General features: G+C 38.2%; 1 protein-coding gene across 7 annotated transcripts in view; it reads left to right on the top strand.

Moving 5' to 3' along the window:
• The window catches only part of triqk (triple QxxK/R motif containing), a 128,758-nt gene that overhangs the window by 71,709 nt on the left and 34,920 nt on the right, over window positions 1-22,129 (top strand). For 5 of the 7 annotated variants that reach the window (XM_077506306.1, XM_077506304.1, XM_077506305.1 and 2 more), the window contains 3 exons: window positions 7,739-7,809; window positions 7,895-7,980; window positions 12,540-15,234. In XM_077506306.1, coding sequence (XP_077362432.1) covers window positions 7,749-7,809; window positions 7,895-7,980; window positions 12,540-12,647 — 255 coding nt within the window. In that variant the 5' untranslated portion in view covers window positions 7,739-7,748 and the 3' untranslated portion in view covers window positions 12,648-15,234. Of the gene's footprint in view, window positions 1-5,950; window positions 6,123-7,738; window positions 7,810-7,894; window positions 7,981-12,539; window positions 15,235-22,129 lie in introns of those variants that run through there. The other 2 variants (XR_013280045.1, XM_077506302.1) reach the window with 2 other exon arrangements.

Genomic DNA, 22,129 nt, shown 5'->3' with positions numbered 1-22,129 from the left:
TAGAAAAGTATTTTTTTCAGAAAAAAAAAATTACTAGGTTGAATGTCTTTTTTTTTTCTTTTTCTTTTATAATTTGAATACTTCAAATGCAAAACTAAACATTCTTTGAAATGAGTAAACTAAGTTTTATTTTTTAAAACTTAAGTATTTGGCTCCAGGTTTAAGCTTTATTCATTTAATTTTACAAATTTTATTTTGTTAGATTTTATTTTATTTCATATAATTTCATCATAATATTATATAGTTCTGATTGGCCACAATATTAATCCATAAACACCAAAATATTGCTAACACAATAAAATAATATATGAATAAAATATTTCAGTAAGGATTATGAGAATACAATTTAATTCAATACAAACAATAAAATACATAATAAAAGTACACTAAAATACAATTACAACTAAGATGTAATTAAATGCAAATTTGTTTTTTAAAAAACATTTAAATACAATCAAATGCAAGAAGAACACATCAAAATTAAAAATAAAACGTTATAAAAATACAATAAAATGGCGAGAATGGCATTAGAAGACAGTAATGTTACAATTATATGCAACAAAAATACAATCGAATACAGAAATGATGACAACAAAATGCAATAAAAAAAAATAAATATTATAAAATGCAATCAAATGTGACTATTTGCAATAAAGCAACTTGAATGCAATCATTTCCAAGTAGAGTTGTTATCAAACAAATGGTGCCTATTTGGTTGAGCCCATAAAAAGGACGAAAGAAAAAAAAAAAATCCAAATTGTTGTGCGTGTCCTCCGATGGGATGCTGCACTTCCTTCCTTCCGCCCTGGAGCGTGAAAAGCCATCTCCAAATTGCGGGGCGATGAAAGCACATTACACCGTTTGCGTCGCACTCGCTCCTTGGGGAAATATTGTTTCGGGCCATTACTCTTCATCAACGTGGGGACGTGGAGGGGGGGGGGGGGGGGGGGGGCACACGGGGGAGGGAGGAGGGGGTACGTGCCCTGGCCTGCCCGCCGCTGCGATTGTCCTCCGTGGCCTCACTTGCTTCATACCATAATGTTACAAGCCGCGCAATCCTCCCCAAACCTTAAAACGCTGCTTGCGTGGGAATTTCATCAGTGTTGAGGCTTTGCAGAGGAATTTCCAAAGTGGCGTTGTTGTGAGGTGCTTGCATCATCCACGAGATGGCGGTGAGCTTAAAAAAAAAAAAAAAACACCAGGAAATACTACTAGAACAACTGAAGTTTGTTTGGGGTTGATCGGAGGCACGTAAAATTGTGGCAGGTGTGTGCTGACTCCCATTTAATGAGTTTGAACACGATGTAGTTCTTTCTGAACAGACACATCCCCAGTTTGTAACTAATTATGTAACTATTTAAGTAACCATCTTAACTAAGTAACTTAAAGTAACTAATGATAGCTATGAAACTAATGAACTATAACTGCAGCTGACTGTTGCTAATTACTGGAGCAAAGTAATTAACTGTTAACAACAAGACTGCAGCGATTTACCTACGAGATCAAGTGGTCATCATCCACAGATCCTGATACCGGACCACACAGAAACATCGGGAATTTTCGTACTTGACTTGGTCGTGATTCTCATCGATTAATTCTAGTACAATGTCGACATTAAAACAAAGTAACAGCAAGTTTAAAGTGAACTTACTTTATGTCATTTTTTTGCTTTCTGACAATTCAATTTTGGCTTGACCGGAATTATTAGCTGAAAACATTTCGATCCATAACCAAAGTCATTAACAAGTAATAAAACAAAGTAATGACAGGAAGCAGATTATTATTATTTTTTTTGCTTGACCCATTTTTATTAGCTGAAAACAATACAGTATGTTTGAAGCACGTCGGCAAATTGTAGACATTAAAACAAAGTATCGGCGAGAGTCATTAGCTTCAGTAGCCAAAGTCATCAAAAGGTACTAAAACAAAGTAATAGCAAGTAGATTTTTAAAAAACATTTTTTTAAGCAATTGTAATGTACAAAGTAATGGCGAGTGTCGATCCTACTTAAGTGCTTTTTAATTGTTGCTGACTGACAATCTTGGTTTGAACAGAATTATTAGCTGAATCCATTCCCACACTTCACATCCATTATTGAAGATTGTTGACTTGTTGATAAAATAAAAAATAATGGCAAATATGAAGTGGACCGACTGTTTGTAAGGTAAAAATGTGACTGTCATCTTGCTCAAAGTGAAGTTGGACTGTGATAGCCATCAATCAATAATCCTCACCTCCTCTCCCCAATCATCCTCGCCGCACGCTTGCGTGTACGGAACATGGCAAATTACAGCCCGGGCTTCGGCTCACGCTGCTCTAATCCTTAAGCAGACCCGCCGGTTGCCTTGGGGGAGGGCGACTGATCTCTTCGGTCCTCGCACCTCCCGCCGCTGAGCATGAATCATATCTGTCACGATGACAAACGACGCCCACCCACCAACAACCATATAGCCATGTTGTTTTTTTATTGATCGGAAATCCAAACAGCAGGAACAGTGCTGTTTGGATCCCTACTTCAGGTGGCAAGTCGTACCTACGTACAGATATAGCGGCACCCTTGGGTTTGACTTTCTCCATCCTGGCAACCAGCTCCAGCAGCTGATCGCTGCGGATATAGAATCAAACGCAATGTTCAAATGAAGCGTCGATTGAATGATTTTCTTGAGTCAGTCGGGCCAGAAAGTCAACAAAGCTCACCGTTTAATGGAGCGAGGCATCAATCGACCCAAAATATGATGAGGAAGTGCATGAAACCTCGCCCAGGTGCAGCATCTGGTGTTACGCTCTCGAGTTGGATCCCAAAAACGCAGACACAAATAAGATTTTAACTCTTTTTTTCGCATAACATCTAGACGGTAAGCTAACTTGTGCTGTGGATGTGCACGGGGAAAACACACACTTCTCAGTCAGGCTTATATAGACAGCGAATTGATCTGATTGGCTGTGGCTAGACATGTGGGAAACAGGACTGACATGGAATTATCTGATTGGCTGTTGACCAGATAAAGAGATTAAACGATTCTTGACATCAAATAGCTCCTGACATCACATAGCGTCTTACCAGTTGAATCTAGATGCTTGTTACATCAGTTGAAAACAGACACTTGACCTCACGGTCATGACCCAAACTTAACCCTTGCATGACCCTATATGACAGTAAGCATAACACTTGCATGGCCCTCGTCATGACATCTGGTGGCCATTAGCATTCATGAATTGGTGTAGTCAAAGGACGGGTCCACCCCAATGATTGACAGGTAAGAGTGTTCAATGATAGCTTTGTTTTCAAAATGTATTTTATGTTTGATTTGTCTCGCCCGACCCTCTGTGTCCTTAATTTGCTATGTGAAGCAGGTGATGTCTGGCTACACTAAATGATTCATCTTGCTATGTTTGTGCTAGCAACTAGCTTGTTATTTTCGCATTTCTGCCAATAAACATGTTATATTTAGATTAGTGTACAAATGCACGGCCCAACTTTCCTTGTCCTGTCTTTACAATTCTGGATCTCTGTTCACGTTGACAGTTCATTTGCGATCCTCATGCTAACACCTAGCTGTTACCTTAGCTTTTCTCTCTATCTGGATTTTGTATATAATACAGATTTTTTATTTTTATTTTTATTTTATTTATTTATTTATAAATGTGTTGTCTGACTCACAATGTTGTATTTTTTGCTAATTTGTAAATACGGTCATCCTCCTTAGCCATTCCTTTGCTAACTTCACGTTAGCACCTAGTATAGCTTAGCTTTTCTTCCAATACGTGTTTTATATTTAATACAGAGTATTGTTTACGCATACGTCACCCTTTCCTTTCGGTGTCAGGTCATTTTAAGTTAATTTATTTTCTAGTTTCTCGCTTCGTGCTTACTACAAGCTGGCTTCTAGAGCCAAATAAGCTCATGTTAGCATGTGAATACACTGTCTGTGTATCCACTCCTGGTTGATAAATTGGGGACAAGACGTACTGATATAAAGTTTATGCGACTAAGTTGATCACATAAGCCCCTTTTGCGCGGATAATAACTGTAGCGAAGCGAGACTAAATATATTGTATGATAACATATCTTCTCCAGGTCCCTTGTGTGTGACGCTTAACTTATAAAAAAGTAATTTGGCTAGCTGTATCTGCGCTGATGCACTTTCTCCCCCGTCAATAAGGGGCTGCTGCTCGAGCGCCGCTCGGAAAATGAGAGCGGAATATTAAACAGGGGAAATACTCCCTGCGCGTTCTCTCTTCCAAGCTAACAAGATGACTTAACATCGCGGCTATTAATGCCTAGCTCTGATTTAGTGCCTACTGTATATCTGATTTATTTGACATCTACTTTCAAACAATTTGGCTGTAAACAGCCTAAAACATTATATTTCCACATCCTTTAGCCTGTTCTGGACTGACTCTTTAGCTGCGATAGATTGCCCGAAACGTAGCTATCTTAGCTTGGATTTAGAGCCTACTGTAATCTGGCTATAAAATGGAAGAAACACATCGAAATGTTAAGTCACACAACGTATTTGGATAACATCATCACAGGGCTGGTATGTGCAGTTTCCACCTTTTTTTCAAAGTAGATGTTTTGGAGACAAAAACGAGAAAGTGGATGTTTAAAACAAAAAATCAGTACCAAATACACGGGTACATCTTCTGGAAATTATTTTAATATGTAGAAAAGTAGCAGAGAGTGTCACTTTCACATCTTTGATTTCAAGTCTGCACAAGCTAGCGTAAAACACATGCACTATTTTACCTGCTCTAACCACTAATGGATTTTGTTTTTCTCTTCATATCAGCGTAACAGCTCTCAGCACATTTGGTTTGTTTCACTCAACAGGAGAAATTAATCACACACACACACACACACTACATACAGGCTGGAGTGCATTAATCCACTGGCGCACGCTGAGCTTTTGACGGCCATATTAGGACAACACAGTCGAGGCTCAGGTCGATACTGTTTGTTAACGTGTCAAACTTGGCTGTCATGGCAACTTGAGCGGGAAACAAGTGATTACATTGTGTATGCGTGTGTGTGTGTGCGTGTATAAACTCAAGAGTTGTATCAAATTCTGTCTGGTTGCTAGTATGGTTCCTTTACTGTACCTTTCTAATGATTCCAGGCCTTGTGGCATCCAGTCAGGTACAGCTCCAGGATTTTTCCGCGAAATGGGGGCTTGACGGATATGTATATGCCGGGCCTGAGAAAATACTTTACAAATATATTTTAGAATATAATACAAGTATAAAATGGTGATAATATTTGATGTGACTGTAGCCCCCACTATCGCTGATGTAGCACCATCCCTAGTTTTGACTCAAGATCCCAAACATGGTTTATTGTCCAGAATATAATGTTTGTTTTTATACATCACTAACTTTTTCACCATAAAATTTATCGTAGCAGTGTAGTTTAATATTTGTATTACAGTGTTAAATATTGTATTCTTATTTTTAATTTATTTGAGTTTGAGTTTAGTTTATTGAAAGGATAGTGTGCGGTAACATTAAAAAATGGCTGCACCAGATTTAGCACAATGCTACTTTCCATCTGTTTTGCGTTTAGTAATTTTAATTATTTAATTTTACATTAGTTAAATGTAGTAATAATAATAATAATAATAATAATAATAATAATAAAAATTCAATTTGTAATGCAGTTTTCATCATAAGGTTCTACTGCTTTATAAGGAGGCCCTTTTGGCTGAAGTTACTAATATATTTTCTTTATGTGTAAAAAAAATAAATGTTTTTTTTAAATGAATTAAAAACTAATAACTCGTAAACACGAAATAGATTAAAAGGGAAAGATTTGCTTACAGTATTTACTCTTTTGCCTCGAAACCGCCTTTCTCCGCCCCTCATTCCTCCTATTGGTAGACGCCACCACTCTCCTTGGCTGATTGGACAAATCCCAAGCCCGTCATCTCTGTAAACGTGTAAACCCGGAAATGACTGTAAAACAGTGCTACGCTGGCGTTTTGCAAGAAAGAAGAAGAGCAAAGTACAATAAAACGTTTTTTTTGTTTGTTTATTTTTGTTGACTCGCATGTCTATCAGCATTCCAGCTGTTGCCTCGTCTCCGGAGCGCCGTAATAATAATAACTTAAAAGAACACGGACTATGTAAGTATCTTCGAAAATTCAATGTATGAAAACTGATGGGGGGATGTTTTGTTTTGCTTTTTAACCGTTGCGTGTGTTTGTATAGAACCGAACATTAGGGACTCCAAACGGCTGTTCGTGCTTTTCTCTCTGAATGTAAACGTGTCTGCCATAAGAAGGCATCACTCTGCAGTGTGCACGCTCCTTCAGAATGCTTTTTTTTTTTTTTTTTTTTTTGGGACAAATTTGACAGCCACCCAGGTCCACAAACTCCACCTTCAAATAAGCACCCACTTTTGTTTGCAATTAATGTCAACAAATAAACGCCTCTTCACAAATAAACAACCCCTTCTTTCAATGTAAGAAAAAAAAAAAAAAGACCTCACAAAGGGGAAAATTGCAATAATAGGTTGACAAGTAGGTAGTGATAATTACCATAATGATAAGTCCACAAATTGACACTTTTAAATAAACTCCTGTCTACAGTTAATAATACCACCTCCTCTCACCTCAGGGAAAAAAATAGCAGAGCAGTGCTAGTATTGGTACAGTTTAAATTGACAATAAATGGATCTTTTAATTTCCACAATTAATTGATAAGTTGAACGATTCACCCTTTGTCAAAATATTGTCCTCAAAGATCTGCTGTAAATGCTTCTCGATGAGATGCATCATTGTTCTTTTTACTGCTGAAAAAAAAGTTCCGCCTGTAGGTGGCTGTAATTCATTGCCTGTAGTGTCAATTCCAAAATATAAGACACCACTTTGTAAAACTGCAGTTGAGTAAATAAACCCCCCATACCCGGACCACGATTCGAAGAAAAGTGCTCTCGCCGCTCACATGCAAATATCTTCCTCTCATGCTAACACTTTGCTAATGAGAGCCTCCCCGCCGTTTATTTTTGGCCCGGTGGAGCTGTTGAACTAATCAAAGGCGAGCTGTGAGCTCGAACGGGACTGTGGCGTCAATGAGATGGATCACAAGGGTGCTTGCCGACGAAAAGGTGATGAGAATGAATGGAATTGCACCTCGCAGATGTACGGAAATGAACCATATGTCTCGTCTTTTGTTTTTCTCACCGTACGACTTGGCAGTGACACATTTCCTTCCTGTAACGTTGTGAGCCAAACAAAAGCTTCCATCTCATTTGAAAATTCAGCCCCCGAATCAAGTTTCATTTTATTTCAAAGCACAACATTTGGTCTGCATGTCATCATGAGTTGACCCCAAAAAAAAAAAAAAAAAAAGTCTCAAAAAGACATGGACCAAAACACATGAAGTCAGCTATTTTGGTTTGAAATAGCTATTTTAGGCTCACTGTGTGTTTTGAAACAAGCACATAACTGTACCTTAAAGTCTGCTAGCTTAATGCTAACACATCATGGGAAACGCCAAAGACAGACTAAGGAAAAACTGGGTAGCCATGTTGCACATGTGTGCCAGAAGGAGCAGCACAATGCCTGATGAATGGTAGCAAAAACTGTTTAATTTCTTCACTTTCCATTTGATTGTTTTAATAAAATACACTATAATACTCACTACTCTTTTTCGTATTAAAAAAAATACACATATTTTTGCTTTTTTTGTGGCTAGAACATTTTGGCATTTCCATTAATTATTCATTTATTTTTTCTAGTTGAAGGAGAATGGGCAGGAAGGACGCCAGCGCCACCAACCTACCTGTCGATCAGTACAGGAAACAGATTGGTGAGTTTTCCCTCTTTAAAAAGCGGCCATCTTAGATAGCAAAACAATAAATAAATCATGCAAAAAAATATACATATTTTTGCAGGTAAGCAGGACTACAAAAAGACAAAATCGGTCCTGAAGGCCACACGGCTCAAAGCGGAAGCCAAAAAGAACTCGTCTGGATTCAGGGTGAGATTAAATGTCTTCAATCAATGTTGGAAAAAAAACTAAATTCAAGTGTTGTGATTGGGTGCAAATATAGCACTATTGTTCACTTCCGGTGTTTGAATAATAGCTCGCCTTTCCTCATTAATGTTCCACCTTCCTGCCAGCGTTAGGGGGTGGGGGGGGGGGGGGGGGGTGGGGGGGTAATTAAACGCACGCCTGTGATGAAATGGTCATCTTTTTTTTTTTTTTTTTTTAAATATGCATCGCAGAGATACGGCAGGGCCTCATTAAGCACGTCTTTAATCCAATTAGATGAGTCGCTATCTTGAAATATTGATACGGCTCGTGAATTATTCATGTTTTGACAAGAAGACAAGGAGAGTGTTGGATTAAAAATACCTCGGGGACGGGGAGGGTATTAAAGAGTCTCGGACCTCGTTGGCCTCAAGTGGCGTGATGGCAAATTCAGCCTAGATTTGGATCAGTGTTCATTTTCACAAGATATTTTAATGTAGTTTTAGTTAGTCTTTTGACTAAAATTAATTCAAGTTTTAGTCATAATTTAATCATCTGTATTTTAATTAGAGATAGACCGATATGTTTTTTTCAGGGCCGATACTGATTATTAGTCGTCAAGGAGGCCAATAACTGATATTTCAAGCCGATATTCATTTGCAGTAAAGGAGAAAATAATAGCGTAAAAAAAGTTTCTTTTGATTTTAAACATATAAAAAATAGACAGCTTTGTTTAATTAAAAATTTTAACAGAAATTGAAGCAATTGTGGGGAACTTCTCGGGTCATCAGCATGTGTTAAGCTAAATTCAAAACTAAGCAAGTAAATAAATAAATAAATAAATATTTTTCTACTGTAATGTTTACCAAAATTGCAACATAATTTCTAAAAAAAAAAAAAAAAAAAAAAAATATATAAATTAAAAAGTGTTGGGACTTCCCAGTGTTTGCAGTGAATAAATAAATAGTTTTCAAAGGTTTTCTACTGTAAATAAAATTTCCAAAATTTCAACATAATTTCTAAATGTATTTTTTATTATTATTATTATTATTATTATTATTATATAGTTTTTTTTTATAAGTTAAAGTGTTGGGACGTCCCAGTGTTTGCAGTGAATAAATAAATAGTTTTCTAAAGTTTTCTATTGTAAAAGTTTTCCGAATTTTCAACATAATTTCTAAATGTATTTATTTTTTATTTATTTCTTATAAATTAAAAAGTGTTACGACTTCCCAGTGTCAGCAGTGACAAATGTATGCAAATTAAATGTATCTAATTTTGGCTTTTCGTCAGGGTTCAAAAGATGTTCGCAGACAGTGGCAAATTGTCTGAATATGTTCAAAATGTCTTTGCAACAAGTAAAAAGTGTCTGTGAACATCTTACAAATCCTGATGAAAACAAAATTTGCGATACGTTCGCAAGCATTCACTGCTCGGTGAGGTTCCAGCTTTATCGGCCTTCAGATTCGTAAAAAGGCCGATGCCGATATTTGGCATGTTGACAATATTAAGGATGGATAGACCAATAATCGGCGCGGCCGATAATCGGTCTATCCCTAATTTTAATCCAATTTTAGTCGATGGAAAAAAAGAGCAATTTTAGTTGAGTTTCCTTCAGCATACATTTCAACTTTTATACAGAAAATCACTCTAATATGAACCGAGAACATTTCTCCATTCATACAATTTTAGTTGAAAACCTCTGTTTCAGGGTTTCAAGGTTCGGTTTTGGGGTTAGTCTCACAATTGGGGTTAGATTTGAAGGGTTAGGGGTTGTGTTTTCTCCTTAAATTCTCCTCCTGCATCATCCAAGCCTGTCCTCCTCTCCTCTCTGCCTTGTGGAGGCAGCTGGCCTCCCTCCGTGTAGCGCCAACCCGACGTAGCGGCATGAGGAGTCAGCAGCTGCCAGGACAGCCTGTCTGGCGGCTGTGCTGCGAGCGGGCCCGTCTGGACCACTTGGCATGGAGAGAGAGCGAAAGCAAGCGCGCTAGACGGGCGGGACTTTTGCCACCACCACCGTGATCGGTTGCCGGTGGCTTGTGGGAAACGTGACGCATGCCGCGTACACACAAACACAGGCGAGAGGTGGGCCATGATGATATGGTGGAATTCCACAAGTCTAACATTTGTAGTTGACATGATAATGTTCAAGTGGCACGAGCTTGTTGCCTAAATGGTTTGCTGAAGAACATGTAACAGGAAATAAATGAACTGTAGCACTACCTGCAAACACGTAAGGCTGAAGTGATAACCAAGTGTGTGTTGGACAATTTTGCAAGACTGACCCAACTAGTTTGCTGCCTAAACAGGTTGGTAAAAAAAAAAAAACCCCCCCCCAGAATATTGTGCTTTTGTACATAACAGTAATGCATATAAACAACCTACAATCTTTAATAACACTTAACTTTTTCACTGGCAGCCATTTTGACTGAAGCAACCCCCTTCGATCCTTGCTGCTTTACTGCATTTTGACTGATTTTGCAAAGCCCACAGAAAATTGTGTTCTATTGCTATAAAAAACATGGAAGCTACCAAAATAAAGATTAGTGTCATCATTCATCATGGAAAAAAAAAAAAGTATATTTCTATCTGTTTCTGTTTTGCAGCAATTAGCATTGGAATATAGCTAAGGTTCATCATTATTCACAAATCTATCTAAAATTGTGAATATTGAGCTTTTTTCAAGCATGGCCCTGGGGGATCTCTTATATTCTGATGCCACCTGTTGGCCGTTTTTGTAATTACTAAAAATTTTTTTCACCTGTTCACTAGAGTTGAGAGGCTGCATCAAAGCCTTCTGTATAGTCTAGCGTAAAAACAACAACAACAAAAAACGTTATAAATATGTCTTTGGGACACAAAACTTTTAAAATAGAATGCATTTATCTATTTTTGGGAGCAAAAGAGTTAAATTGAGGCACTTGTTAATGCATACCCACATTGATTTCTTCCACATATTGGCGCAGTTCACAAGCATTTTACGTTCCGGCTTCATCTGACCATTTAGCGTGGATTTTAAACCTAGAAGGGCTAAAACATACCTTGTGAAAATTAAACTGCACTAAAAAATTAGCCACTTGAGGGTGTTAGAACTGCACAAATGGACATCAACCTGACTTTAAAAAAAAAAAAAAAAAAAATGAAATGTGCTGCTTTTAATATCGTGACATGATGACAACGGTTTATTGTGGCAGTTTTAATATCGCAATATCACGATATTGCCATTATCGTTACATCCCCATTGCTGACAAAATCAAAATAAGTGTTTTGATGCACAACTTGCAAACTTGTAACGCCGAGTTTGATGTTGTACATTTTGAGACCTAATTAGTTTGCTGCCTTAAACGGGTTGCTGACAAAAAACAAACAGAAAAAAAAGATCTGTAGCATTACTTAGAAACACGCCATACTTAAAATGGTGAACCCCGTTTGATGTCAAGACAATTTAAAGATCAGCCCGACTAGTTGGCTGCCTAAACGGGAATTAGAAAAGTTCCAAAGCTTTGGATTGAAGGTGTTAAAAAAACAAACAAAAACAAAAAAAACGTGCCTCCTCTGTCGCCATGGCCCAGTTTGCAACATGACTCGTCGCCTGTTGTTCTTCTCTAGCAAGCCCCAATCAGCGTTTTCTCTCCCTTTTAAACCCTCCAAGCTCTCCAGCGCTGATGAGAAAGTTTGTTTGCTAATGACTTTGGGCGGATAAAGAACAAGTGGGAAAAAAAGTCGGAGTGGCCCTAATGAAAATGAAGCTGATGAAGATTGTTTCGTTTAATGAACGTGCTGCGGCGGCGGCGGCACTCGTTGTCAAGTGGACGCCACTCGTGCGGAAAGGGACAATTAAACAATAGAAGGGCAGAAAATGGGTCATTTCTCCTTTTGAGTTTGTGATTGCAATGAGACTCTTAAATTGAGATGAGCACCGAATATTCACGTCCTGCCAAATACGCCGAAAGGACGTCACATGCGTGCGTGCGTACGTGGCCGCCGTCACTGAGAGGAAACAAGTCTGTAGTCGTTCTTGACAAGCAATGTTGATGTTCAAATAATGGAGCTTTTTTTTTTCCCTTCGATATATACTTTCAAATACAGCAGGCAAGATCATGCTAGGATCTATTTTGAATATACTCTTTAAAAATACTTTGTTTTCACTTATTAAAGGGTATTTTTGTTTTACCTATTTGCTTATTTATTTACTTATTTAGTTACTTTTTGAACATATTTACTTAGCTTACATTGTACTCAATTATCTACTGTGTATTTTCTTACATATTGGAAATGTAACTTTCTTATATATTCTTTACATACTTTTTTACCCGCCTCTTGTATTTATTTTCTTACTTATGTTACGTTCTTCTTTCCGTACATATTATTTTACCATTGTCAACATTTTTATTTGCTATTGTACTTGATTCTTATTGTGCTCAATGTACGAATAAATATACCAACTTACCAATTTGCTAATTTTTATATAGTGTAAAGTTCTCAGTTTCCTCCTACATGGTCTATACTTACACATTGAAAAGTGATAAAGAACCCGAATGACAAAATATCTTTTGTCTTCCCAGGACGCCTTCTTGGTGGTGGTGGCCATCTTGTTCTTCGTCGTGTGCGTCTACGCCTTTTTCTACCTCAACTTGAGCAACGAGATTAACATGGACATGGACGTGGACTGAAGTCGGACTTCGTAGTATACAGATAACAGGAAGTGATGTCGCCAGTCTTCAAAGACACTTCATTAGGTACACCCATGCAACGCAATCTTGCCATCTAGAGGAAGCACATTTAATTGTTCGGCTTGTGTCACCGGCATAGATAGATTAAAAGAAAAATCTATATTATTATTGGTAAGAAATTATAGCCAGGTTTTCATGCGATAAATTCTGTCTGTTGAGTTTTCGTACAACGATTCGCGTTCATCTGAAGCATTACTTACATTTCGTTCAAATGGGTGCAACATATTGCAGGGCCTATTTCAGTAAGGGCTTATTAACAACTCAAGGCAATAACACACCTAACCGGTCTGCTTGGCAACATTCGAGCAACGTCGCCGTCACGTCCTTTTAAGGTCAGACATTCAAAATAGAAGCACATAGTATAACAACACAGTTTCACCAAAATTGTTTGCCTGATACCGGCGCTGCTTTTATTTTGAAAGCCAGACCTTTGAAAGGATGTTACACTGATGTTGCCAAGCAGATGGGAGAGTTTTTATTGCCTTGATTTGGTGAATGAAAGCTCGCATTGTGGAGCCCGCCTCGCCGTCTGTCGTACCATTTTTTACACAACGCAATGGAAAGTTCTGATTGGCAGCCGTTCGATAAAAAGGCGAGAAACTCAAGAGGGTTCAAGAAAGAAAAATTACACCACGCCATCTTTATTACGCCATCAATAATCCTAAAAAGGTTTTCCTCTATTTTTTTTTTTTAAACCATTAGCTATTTTCTGAAAATTGTATTTTTGCAAACATTTGTGGGTGTCTGAAATTAATTATTTCCTATGGGAAATATTGTTTTGAATTTCACCCTATTTGGTTTAAACCAGACTGACTAGAATAGACTTGATCACAAACACCAAGGTTCCACTGTAAATAATCATTTTTTTGTGAAATCAAATGGAGGGGGAAAAAAAGTGAAAGCATAATTTCACAATGGTTGAGAAGCGTTAACCCTCCTGGTCTTCCGAAGTGATTCCGCGGAGTCACGTCCGCTCTGAGGGGAAAAAATGTAAATCTGCCGTCACGGCACAGGAGACAATCACTTTTCCCGTCGCGTTCCGACGCACCTCCCCCCTCCGCCGCCCCGGCGGAGGCGTGCGAGATTGGTATCCGTGCGCGGAATAGCGATGGGCGCGTTTCTACCTGGATTAGCATCGCAAATACGTCGCTTTCATTTGAATGCCAGAGATGCCGCGGCGGACGGGAACATTTATGCGGCGGCCGACCCTTAAGGACGAGAACGCGCCGAGCCGTCAATGCCTCCTTTATCCCGCCGTGAGCGCTCTCCCATGACCCCCTCACCTCCAGTAAAAGGCTGCGTGTCAAAAGGAGCATTATGATAAGCGGAGCAGGCTTTTATCCGCACACCCCTGCTGCATCCTCTTCAGTCGCTCGCACGAGCAACAATAAGATAAGTCGCCGTAATAGACCTTCAAGACATCTACCTGCAAGCTTATTATACATTCTCCATAATGTCCTAACAACCATGACCGATGCTTTATTCATATGACTGATTTACATATGTCGGACAATTCATTAGGTACACCTCCATAAGATATAGCCTTCACCCTTCAAACGTATTAAACCCCTATTGGGTTATTTTTAACACAGCAGTTTTGTGGGTGTTCTTGTATTGCAGCTACTTAGAAGTGTTAGGCTACACTGAAAGGAAAATAAATATCAGAAAATTACAATGGACAGAGTCTTTGTTACAAGCAAAAGATTCAAGATAAAAGTCATTTAATTTGAGAAAATCGTGATGTTACGAGAAAAAAACTCCTAGGTAAGCCAAAAGTTGTAAGCCCCCACCCCCACCAAAAAAAATAAAAAATAAAAGTTGCTACTTAAAAACCCCAAAACAAAGATTTTTTGCAACTACAAGGAAAGTCTCAAAAGAAGTTTCTTATTCATGAGGAAAAAAAGCAGAAAAATATGCAGTGTTAGGCGAATATATTCAAAACAATAGTCGGAATTTTTCAGGAAATGTTATTTAATAAAAGTCCTGGGGTACAATAAAATGTTCAGAGAACGTCATAATGTTACAAGAAAATGTATGTCTCCAGAAAATATATAGAAAATGGTCAGAATAGTTTGAGAAAATTAATAGCTTAAACGTAATTTTTAATTTTTTATTTTTTATTTTTTACATGTTGTAGCATAAGGAATAATTCACTTAAAAAGACAAAAAAATGGAAAATGTCTTTAAAAGATTTAAAAAAAAAAAATTAAACTTGCAATTACAAAAACAAATTTGGGAGAAAAATGTAATGTCATGAGAATACAGCAAATTTTTATAGTCATCACATTATGATAATTTTTGGGAAAAGACAATTTGAGAAAAATGTGACAACTTCATCTTAATAACATTACGATTTTGCGCTATTTAAATGACATTTTCCAATGTGGCCCTGACATGCCTTATTATTCTGCTGATTGGGTTGTCGACTGAGTGTGACGTGAATTTTTATCATTTTGTGTTTGTAACCAAATGATATATCTGTTTGTAATACATTTAATAAGAATAAAGCAACTTTTCTTGAAATGTTTTTTTTTCACTTGTACTTTTTCTGCCTCATTGTCATTGAAGTTTTTTTTTTGTATATTTTTTTATTGCGGCGCAGTTAAAAGCAGGTGTAGTCATTATCTTCAGCTCTTAAAAGGTAATGGATATTACAACCTATAGCGTCTATTTGCTTTTTATGGCCTTGCCATTATTCTCTTTCACGTCGCTTCATTTCCAAGCTATAAACGTGTAAGTCACGGCTGGTTTAGTATCTTGTATTAACGTCCTCGCTGGCGTGTGGCCGTCTGCTAAAGGACGTCTGTTGGTCCGCATTCACGGAAGGTTCTTCTTGTTGTATCGTTGGTTGTGATGCAAATGTTACATTCTCAACTCGTGAAGTGTCAAAAATGAGACTGATTGATATTTGGTGTTATGAAATCAAAGTAACATGAAAATTTGTCATTGTTTTTCGTGTGCCATTAGCTTGCGTGTTTACATTGGTGTAAGCAAGCGTAAATAGAACAATCCACACCAAGCTGACCGTCATTACTTTGTGCTAAGGAACCAAATTTAAAAAAAAATGTCTATCAAGTTTGCTCCATTACATACTCCTCCTCTTCGTTATTTGATTTTAGCATTTAACCCAGACTGTGTCAAAAACGGAGCTTATCGTCGTTTCTTTGTGCAAATAAGCCAAATTGGAGCAAAGTGTAACAAATGGAAAAAACAACAAATCAAAAGCAAAACGGTGCTCATTAGTCATCCCAAATGTGTCGCCCGGGGTCTTTTGACGGCTGACGCCATCGGAAATGTTCTCACGCGCTGCGCTGGCTTGCTAGCATCCGGGCTAGCTGCAATTTACGTCCGACATTAACAACATGTGCGTTTCGTCACATTTGTCATGTGAACAGTAATGAGCTCACTCTTTTTTTATTTTATTTTTTTATTTTATTTTTTTTTATCTCGCCTATTTTACAAGTGTGCCAGGTTCGTGCGTGCTTCCCAGTTGGTTCCCATGAATTTGTGTGTATGCGTGAAGTGGTTAGTGTGCCTATGGCCTTGCTCCATTTGAGCGCTAACAGTCGTCTCTGACGGACCAGTAAGAAGCGAAGAAGGGTCAGCACCGCCAGGAGCTCATTTAGGCTCTTGTCAGCCTTGTAATAAAATAATAATAATAATAATAATAATAATAATAATGACAAGGTATTAACTACCACAATATGTATTATTGGATTTCAAAAATCTGCCTAATTATATTGGAAGAACAGACAATGCCACAATGACATATACTAATACAGTAGAACATCCGTGAACTAATATGTACTGTAGTTTTTAGTAAATAACCGACTTAACATATCACAAAACATGATACACACAAACCTATGCTACATATGAGCAAGTGGTAAGTGGTAAGTACAGCTACTAAACATCTTTAGCTCAAGACCAAGTTAGCATTTACTAAAGAACTTGATTACAGTGTTGTTATTGTTGTTGTTTTTTTTGTTTTTTGGACTATAAGTCGTGCTTGGTTTCACAGTTTAGCTGGCCCTACAGCTTATACTCAGGTGCGACGTGTATATATTAAAATTAGAGCTTGGATTGGCCTCCAAAATCCCCGTTTTGGAATCGTGTTGACGGCAGCGAACAAGCTCCTGCTGGGTTTGACGCATCTGCTTCTAACTACCGAAAAGTTTTTCTTTTTAGTTTAAAATGGCTCAACTAGAATCTTTTGTCGCATTGTTGCGGAATGTAGAATCCTAGTAAGTTATGTCTTTTGGTGCTGTGAAGAGTAAATCCTTCTTGCAGCATATAACACATGGTGAAGTAGCAAGCTAGCTGGGAGACGGCCCTTTCGTTTGTTACCGTTAGCGGTAGCAGCAAATGAATGACAAACGTCACAATAGTTGCCATGATAATTTCTTTTATTCTTCAATTTCTTCTTCTATTCTATTCTATTCTATTCTATTCTGTGTTCTATTTCTTCTACAAAAACCTAAAATAAAAACAGATTATACAGATGTATTGGTAAATACAAGTGTGGGATAACTAGAATCCCAAGTGTCAATGAGTAAATAGTAAACAGTAGCGTATGATTCATACGGATCATGGCTCAAAGATGAGCCGTTGCACCGCTCATTAAAACATACTCGCGACTGGATTAATTTTTTGCCAGCACAGGTTGTACAGTTGGCCGCATTTGCGGGTGAATTGGTCGCAGTGTCGAGCCCTGGGGTATGTAATGTACCTTGTCCTTCAGAAACAAAACAACCTGATATACAGTAGTGAACACATTACAAACATACATTTACATGGGTAAATCCTAGTTTATGTAAATTCAGCGGCGCATCCTTCAAAAAATAGGAAGTCATAATTAACTAAATAAATTCAACATATTGCCAAGTCCTAGTTGAAAAAAACAAACATATAACATATATCAGGTCTTCTATATATGGTGAAATATCTTTGGAATGATACATAGTTATTATTGGGCGGTCAACATTTTGTTTGTGTGTATGTGTGTAATGTTGATGTTCCCTCGCGAGCAGTGTTGCCACAGTTACCTTGAAAAAGTAACTTAGTTACTTTACTGATTACTTGGTTTTAAAAGTAACTAAATTGCGTTACTGATTACTTGATTTTAAAAGTAACTAAGTTAGATTAAAAGTTACTTTTTTAGTTACTTTCAGCAGCTGCCGATAACTCCATCTCAACATAAAAATAATGCAGTAGAAACGGAGTTCCAAATACTTTATTGAAAGTGCATTTTTAACATGAAAATAAAGGTTTTTTTTATGAAAAACAAAATAGGCAGTCTCTCTTGACTTCTTGTAACGTAAATACTTTTTATAAAACAAAAAATAAAAATCTATCCAGGTTGAAAATGAAAATCCCCTAAATTCCTCTATTGTTTGTTTGTTCCGCTATTCCAGTGTGTACACATGTATCAGTTTAAATATTTATTAGTAGTTATTGACAGTTATAATTGTTTTTTGGTTTGTTTGTTTTTTCTCTTCAAAATAAGGATCAGGAAAACAAAAGGTTGATAATTTAATGTTAAATATAAATATTTAACCTTTAGACAGACACCAACACAATTAAACAGAATATTTGCACATTGTGAAGTATTTCAGAAACATAAATTTAAGACATGAAATAAACCTACCGTCCAGCCAAAAGAAATATGAAGCCACCTTATGGAACAATAAATCTATCAAACACATTTTAACCACTTAATATATGCAAAAATATTTCCAAAAGTTCATTTCCCTTTTTAATCAACAATTTTTGTATTTAACAATTGTTTTTTCTTTTGTCATCACTTTCATTTTTGGTTAATGTATGACATCTTTTTTTGTTTTTTTTAATCTGAGACACGATGATGACCACAGAATCACTACTGTTTATATTTTGTTTTTTGGGCTGTCGTAATCGCGGGCACGTCTCAGTTCTCCTATCTGCTGCTCATGCTAGTTGTAGACATTGACAGGGAGCCACAAACTGAGAAATGAGATACTTGCAGTGTGCTTTTAGCTTAGCTGGTGTGTTGGCTGTGGGACATACCTGTGTCGTTTGAATCCATGCATTGGATCGTCACGGGAGTTATTCTTTTGGGTCGCGCGCAGTACCAACTCGGGGACATTCAAGTGCACCGAGAGGACTCGATAGCCATGGGAAATACCGAGATGTACGGCACCGGCTTCTGCTAACTGTCTCCATTTGTATGTTGTCACTCGTTGCGCGCGCGCGCGCCGTGTCGCGAGCACGGAAACACGGAAGTAGCTTGAATGGTGATGCTACTGAAATGTAAACAAAACAAGTAGAGCACGGCGCAGAACTCTTGCTATTGTTATGAAAACCATAAAGCCTCACTCGCAACCGATACGGTCGTTTAGCTCCCCTTGACGAACGATGGTTCGGTCGAATCGTTTTTTTGTTCCACCCCTACTGAAAACGTAACTTGTCTGACGTCACTCCCCCTGGCGAGAGGGCGGAGACGACCTCATCCCATAATGCTTCACGGACCAGTTGAGGATGGAAATAAATTATTTTTTTTACCACTTTTATGGTCCATAATGCACAGTTTTTGTGTTGTGTTGTGTGCCTGTTGGTTAATAAAACTAGTAGTAAAAGTATCATCACTTTTGTTTTGAATGTGCAAACCATTCATGACCAGACCATGGCTGAATTCAGTGTGGTGATCAATGACTTCTGCCTCATCTTCGTAGTTGTTTGTGACTTTTACAACAGTGAGATAGTTTGCCTTCTTCATGAAAATGTGGAGTAACGCATTGATTCGCTGGACAGTAACTTTAATCAGACTACTTTGTAGAGTAAAGTAACGTGTTAGACTATTAGTTACTTTAGAAAGCAACTTTTTTGAGTAACGCGTTACTAAGTAACGCGTTACCGGCAACACTGCTCGCGAGTCCCGTGCAGGTGCTCAACAGGTGTCCTCTCGGATACCCGTCGCTCTCCATTTGCTTGTCTGTCCCCGTGTATTTGCACACGTCCACCATTGTGTTGTTGACGGAGGAACACCTGGGCCTCGCTGCACCTGGGCCCGTTGCCCAGACACCATACACGCACACACACACACGCTGGAACACAGCCAGTTCCTGTTGCGGGATAAAGGCAGGAAGCAGCAGCTGTCACCCGATCCGACAATTCCCAAGTGAATCAACCATCTGAGTGCGTCTCACCTGAGAGCTCAAGTAGACCCGGAAGTTATCAAACCTTCCTGATATGACCTCTGAAGTCGGAACAATTGCTGGCTCTGTTTTATCTTTTAGAAAAACACTGTTTTGGGGAAAAGGAGCTTCTGATACTACCTCTGAAGTACTGAAACGGACTACATATGCACATATACATATGTTAACTTCCTACTTCGTTCGTATGGGATCAAGTGGGTATATGAGCAAAATTAGCTTCCATCGTTTTCCGAAGGTTGTCGTACTTTGAGCGTCACAAAAGTAAAATTAGAAGGCGGAAGCTGAAGTATGAGGAAGACATGATACAAGTAGTTCATTTCCATTTGAAGTTGATACGTTTTACACAAACAGGTGAAAAATCTGGTCTGAAAGAGGCTTAAGTTCAGATACTACCCCTAAACCTTTGTTTCCTTACTTCTAGTACACGGTAAAGGGACATGAATAGAATTCTGGTTACTTATAGCCCAAGGCACCGCTAAATTTGGGCTTACACCTGACAAATTTCATAGTCTCAGATGAAATTCTGAAAGTCAGAAGGAAATTTTAGACTTTTACCCCAGTCATAGCAAACTCCCGTCATCTCAAGTCGTTTAGCGTAAGGTGCTAGTCCTATATCGTCGCAGGTCTTTTAGGTCTTTGCGGTGATGTGACACAACCAACAACAACTAGTAGATGAGTGCTAATGAAACGGGAAAGGACGAAGGTAAAATGTGACTGATCCGAAGAACCTTGACTGTCCAGAAAGAGGAGCAGAAGAGCCTCATTGTTGTTTGCAGCCAAAAGCTTCTGTTTCTCCATTTTGTATGTTAAGATCTTTTCCAAATCTCAGTCATAGGATTAGATTTCCCGTTTCCTCCGTCCCCAACTTTTCCATTTTGGTACCTTCAGTCGCTCGGTGGAAAATTGCAGCTCCAATTCTCTGTTTCGTGTCCGTAACTTTGATGACCAGTTCAAGGGGCTTCAGCTACTACCTGTGAAAGTGGAACATTTTCCAGGTTGAATTTGTACAATCAGTAACAAAAAAATCTGTCTGTGAAAAGGGCTCACGTTGGATTACCTCCGAAGCCAAAGGAGTGCGAGTAGAAAAGACGGATGAGCGACGGGGAAGACGGATGGCCTCCGTCTCCTCGGACCGTCTATCATCTGCCCCCCCTTTCTCGTCCCGTGTCCTCGTTAATGAGGTGATGGATGGTCACAACGCCGGCTTATTGTTCCACGGATGCAATTAAGGGGGCCACCATTACCACTTTATTGCACGTCCGTGTTGATTTAAGAATGGAACAACTTGGGCCCAATTCCCATTTATTTCTTATATACTGCCAATATCCTTGCCTCTATTTTTCTATTGTCAATTTATGTGATATATTTATCCAAAATGACTCCAATCCGATATCATATCATAAACTTGGACAAGAATTTCAGCCGCATTGCCAGGTATCACGTTCATATCGGCTTGCTCAGCTTTCCTGACTCTATGTAGTGAAAACAAACAATTTAGTCGCTAAGCTTCCTTAAACGCGATGCTCGCTCACTCTCTGGAACAGCGACTCGTCGGGAGGAGGAAGATCGCCTTACGGGTTCCGACGGAAACGATCTGCTGGTCGCGTTGCCTCGGGTCTCCCCGGTGCTCGCCGGTGCGTAGCATTTGCTGACCACACTTTGCTCGCGACACAATAGACGATGATGTCGTCAAAGGATGCGTCAATCCATCTGATCACAAATAACAAATGCTTTTGTGGGGTTTTACAGTTTGTCGAATGAAGAGGTTATTGAACAACTCAACTCAAAACACACCTTTTTAAAACTGTATACCCTTAAATGATATTCTGCCTTTCCATACTCCAACCCCACTTTTTTTCCCTCTCTAGTCCTCTCTAAATACCCTGTACGGTGTCCTTGAGTGCCAAGAAAGGCGCCTTAAATATAATGCATTATTATTATTATTATTATTATTATTATTATTATTATTATTATTATTAATTAAGAAATATATTTTATAAAAAAATAAAATAAAAACACATTGAAACAATCATTTATTTAAACAAATTTTAAATTAAAGATTTTTTTTTATAGAATGTTTTTTTTTTAAACCATACTTTTCATTGTATTTCTAAGTTTTTTTTGTTTTCTTTTTTTTTGGGGGGGGGGGGGGGGGGGGGGCAGTATTTGGGATAAGGCATCACCATACTAAAGTTTTTTTTTTTTTTTAAAACCAGAAAAGTTATTTTA

This window comes from Festucalex cinctus, chromosome 19 (assembly GCF_051991245.1).
Source record: "Festucalex cinctus isolate MCC-2025b chromosome 19, RoL_Fcin_1.0, whole genome shotgun sequence".
NCBI classification, from domain to species: Eukaryota; Metazoa; Chordata; class Actinopteri; order Syngnathiformes; family Syngnathidae; genus Festucalex; species Festucalex cinctus.
The sequence above is the reverse complement of the archived record's forward strand: the minus strand, read 5'-3'. Positions and strand labels throughout refer to the sequence as shown.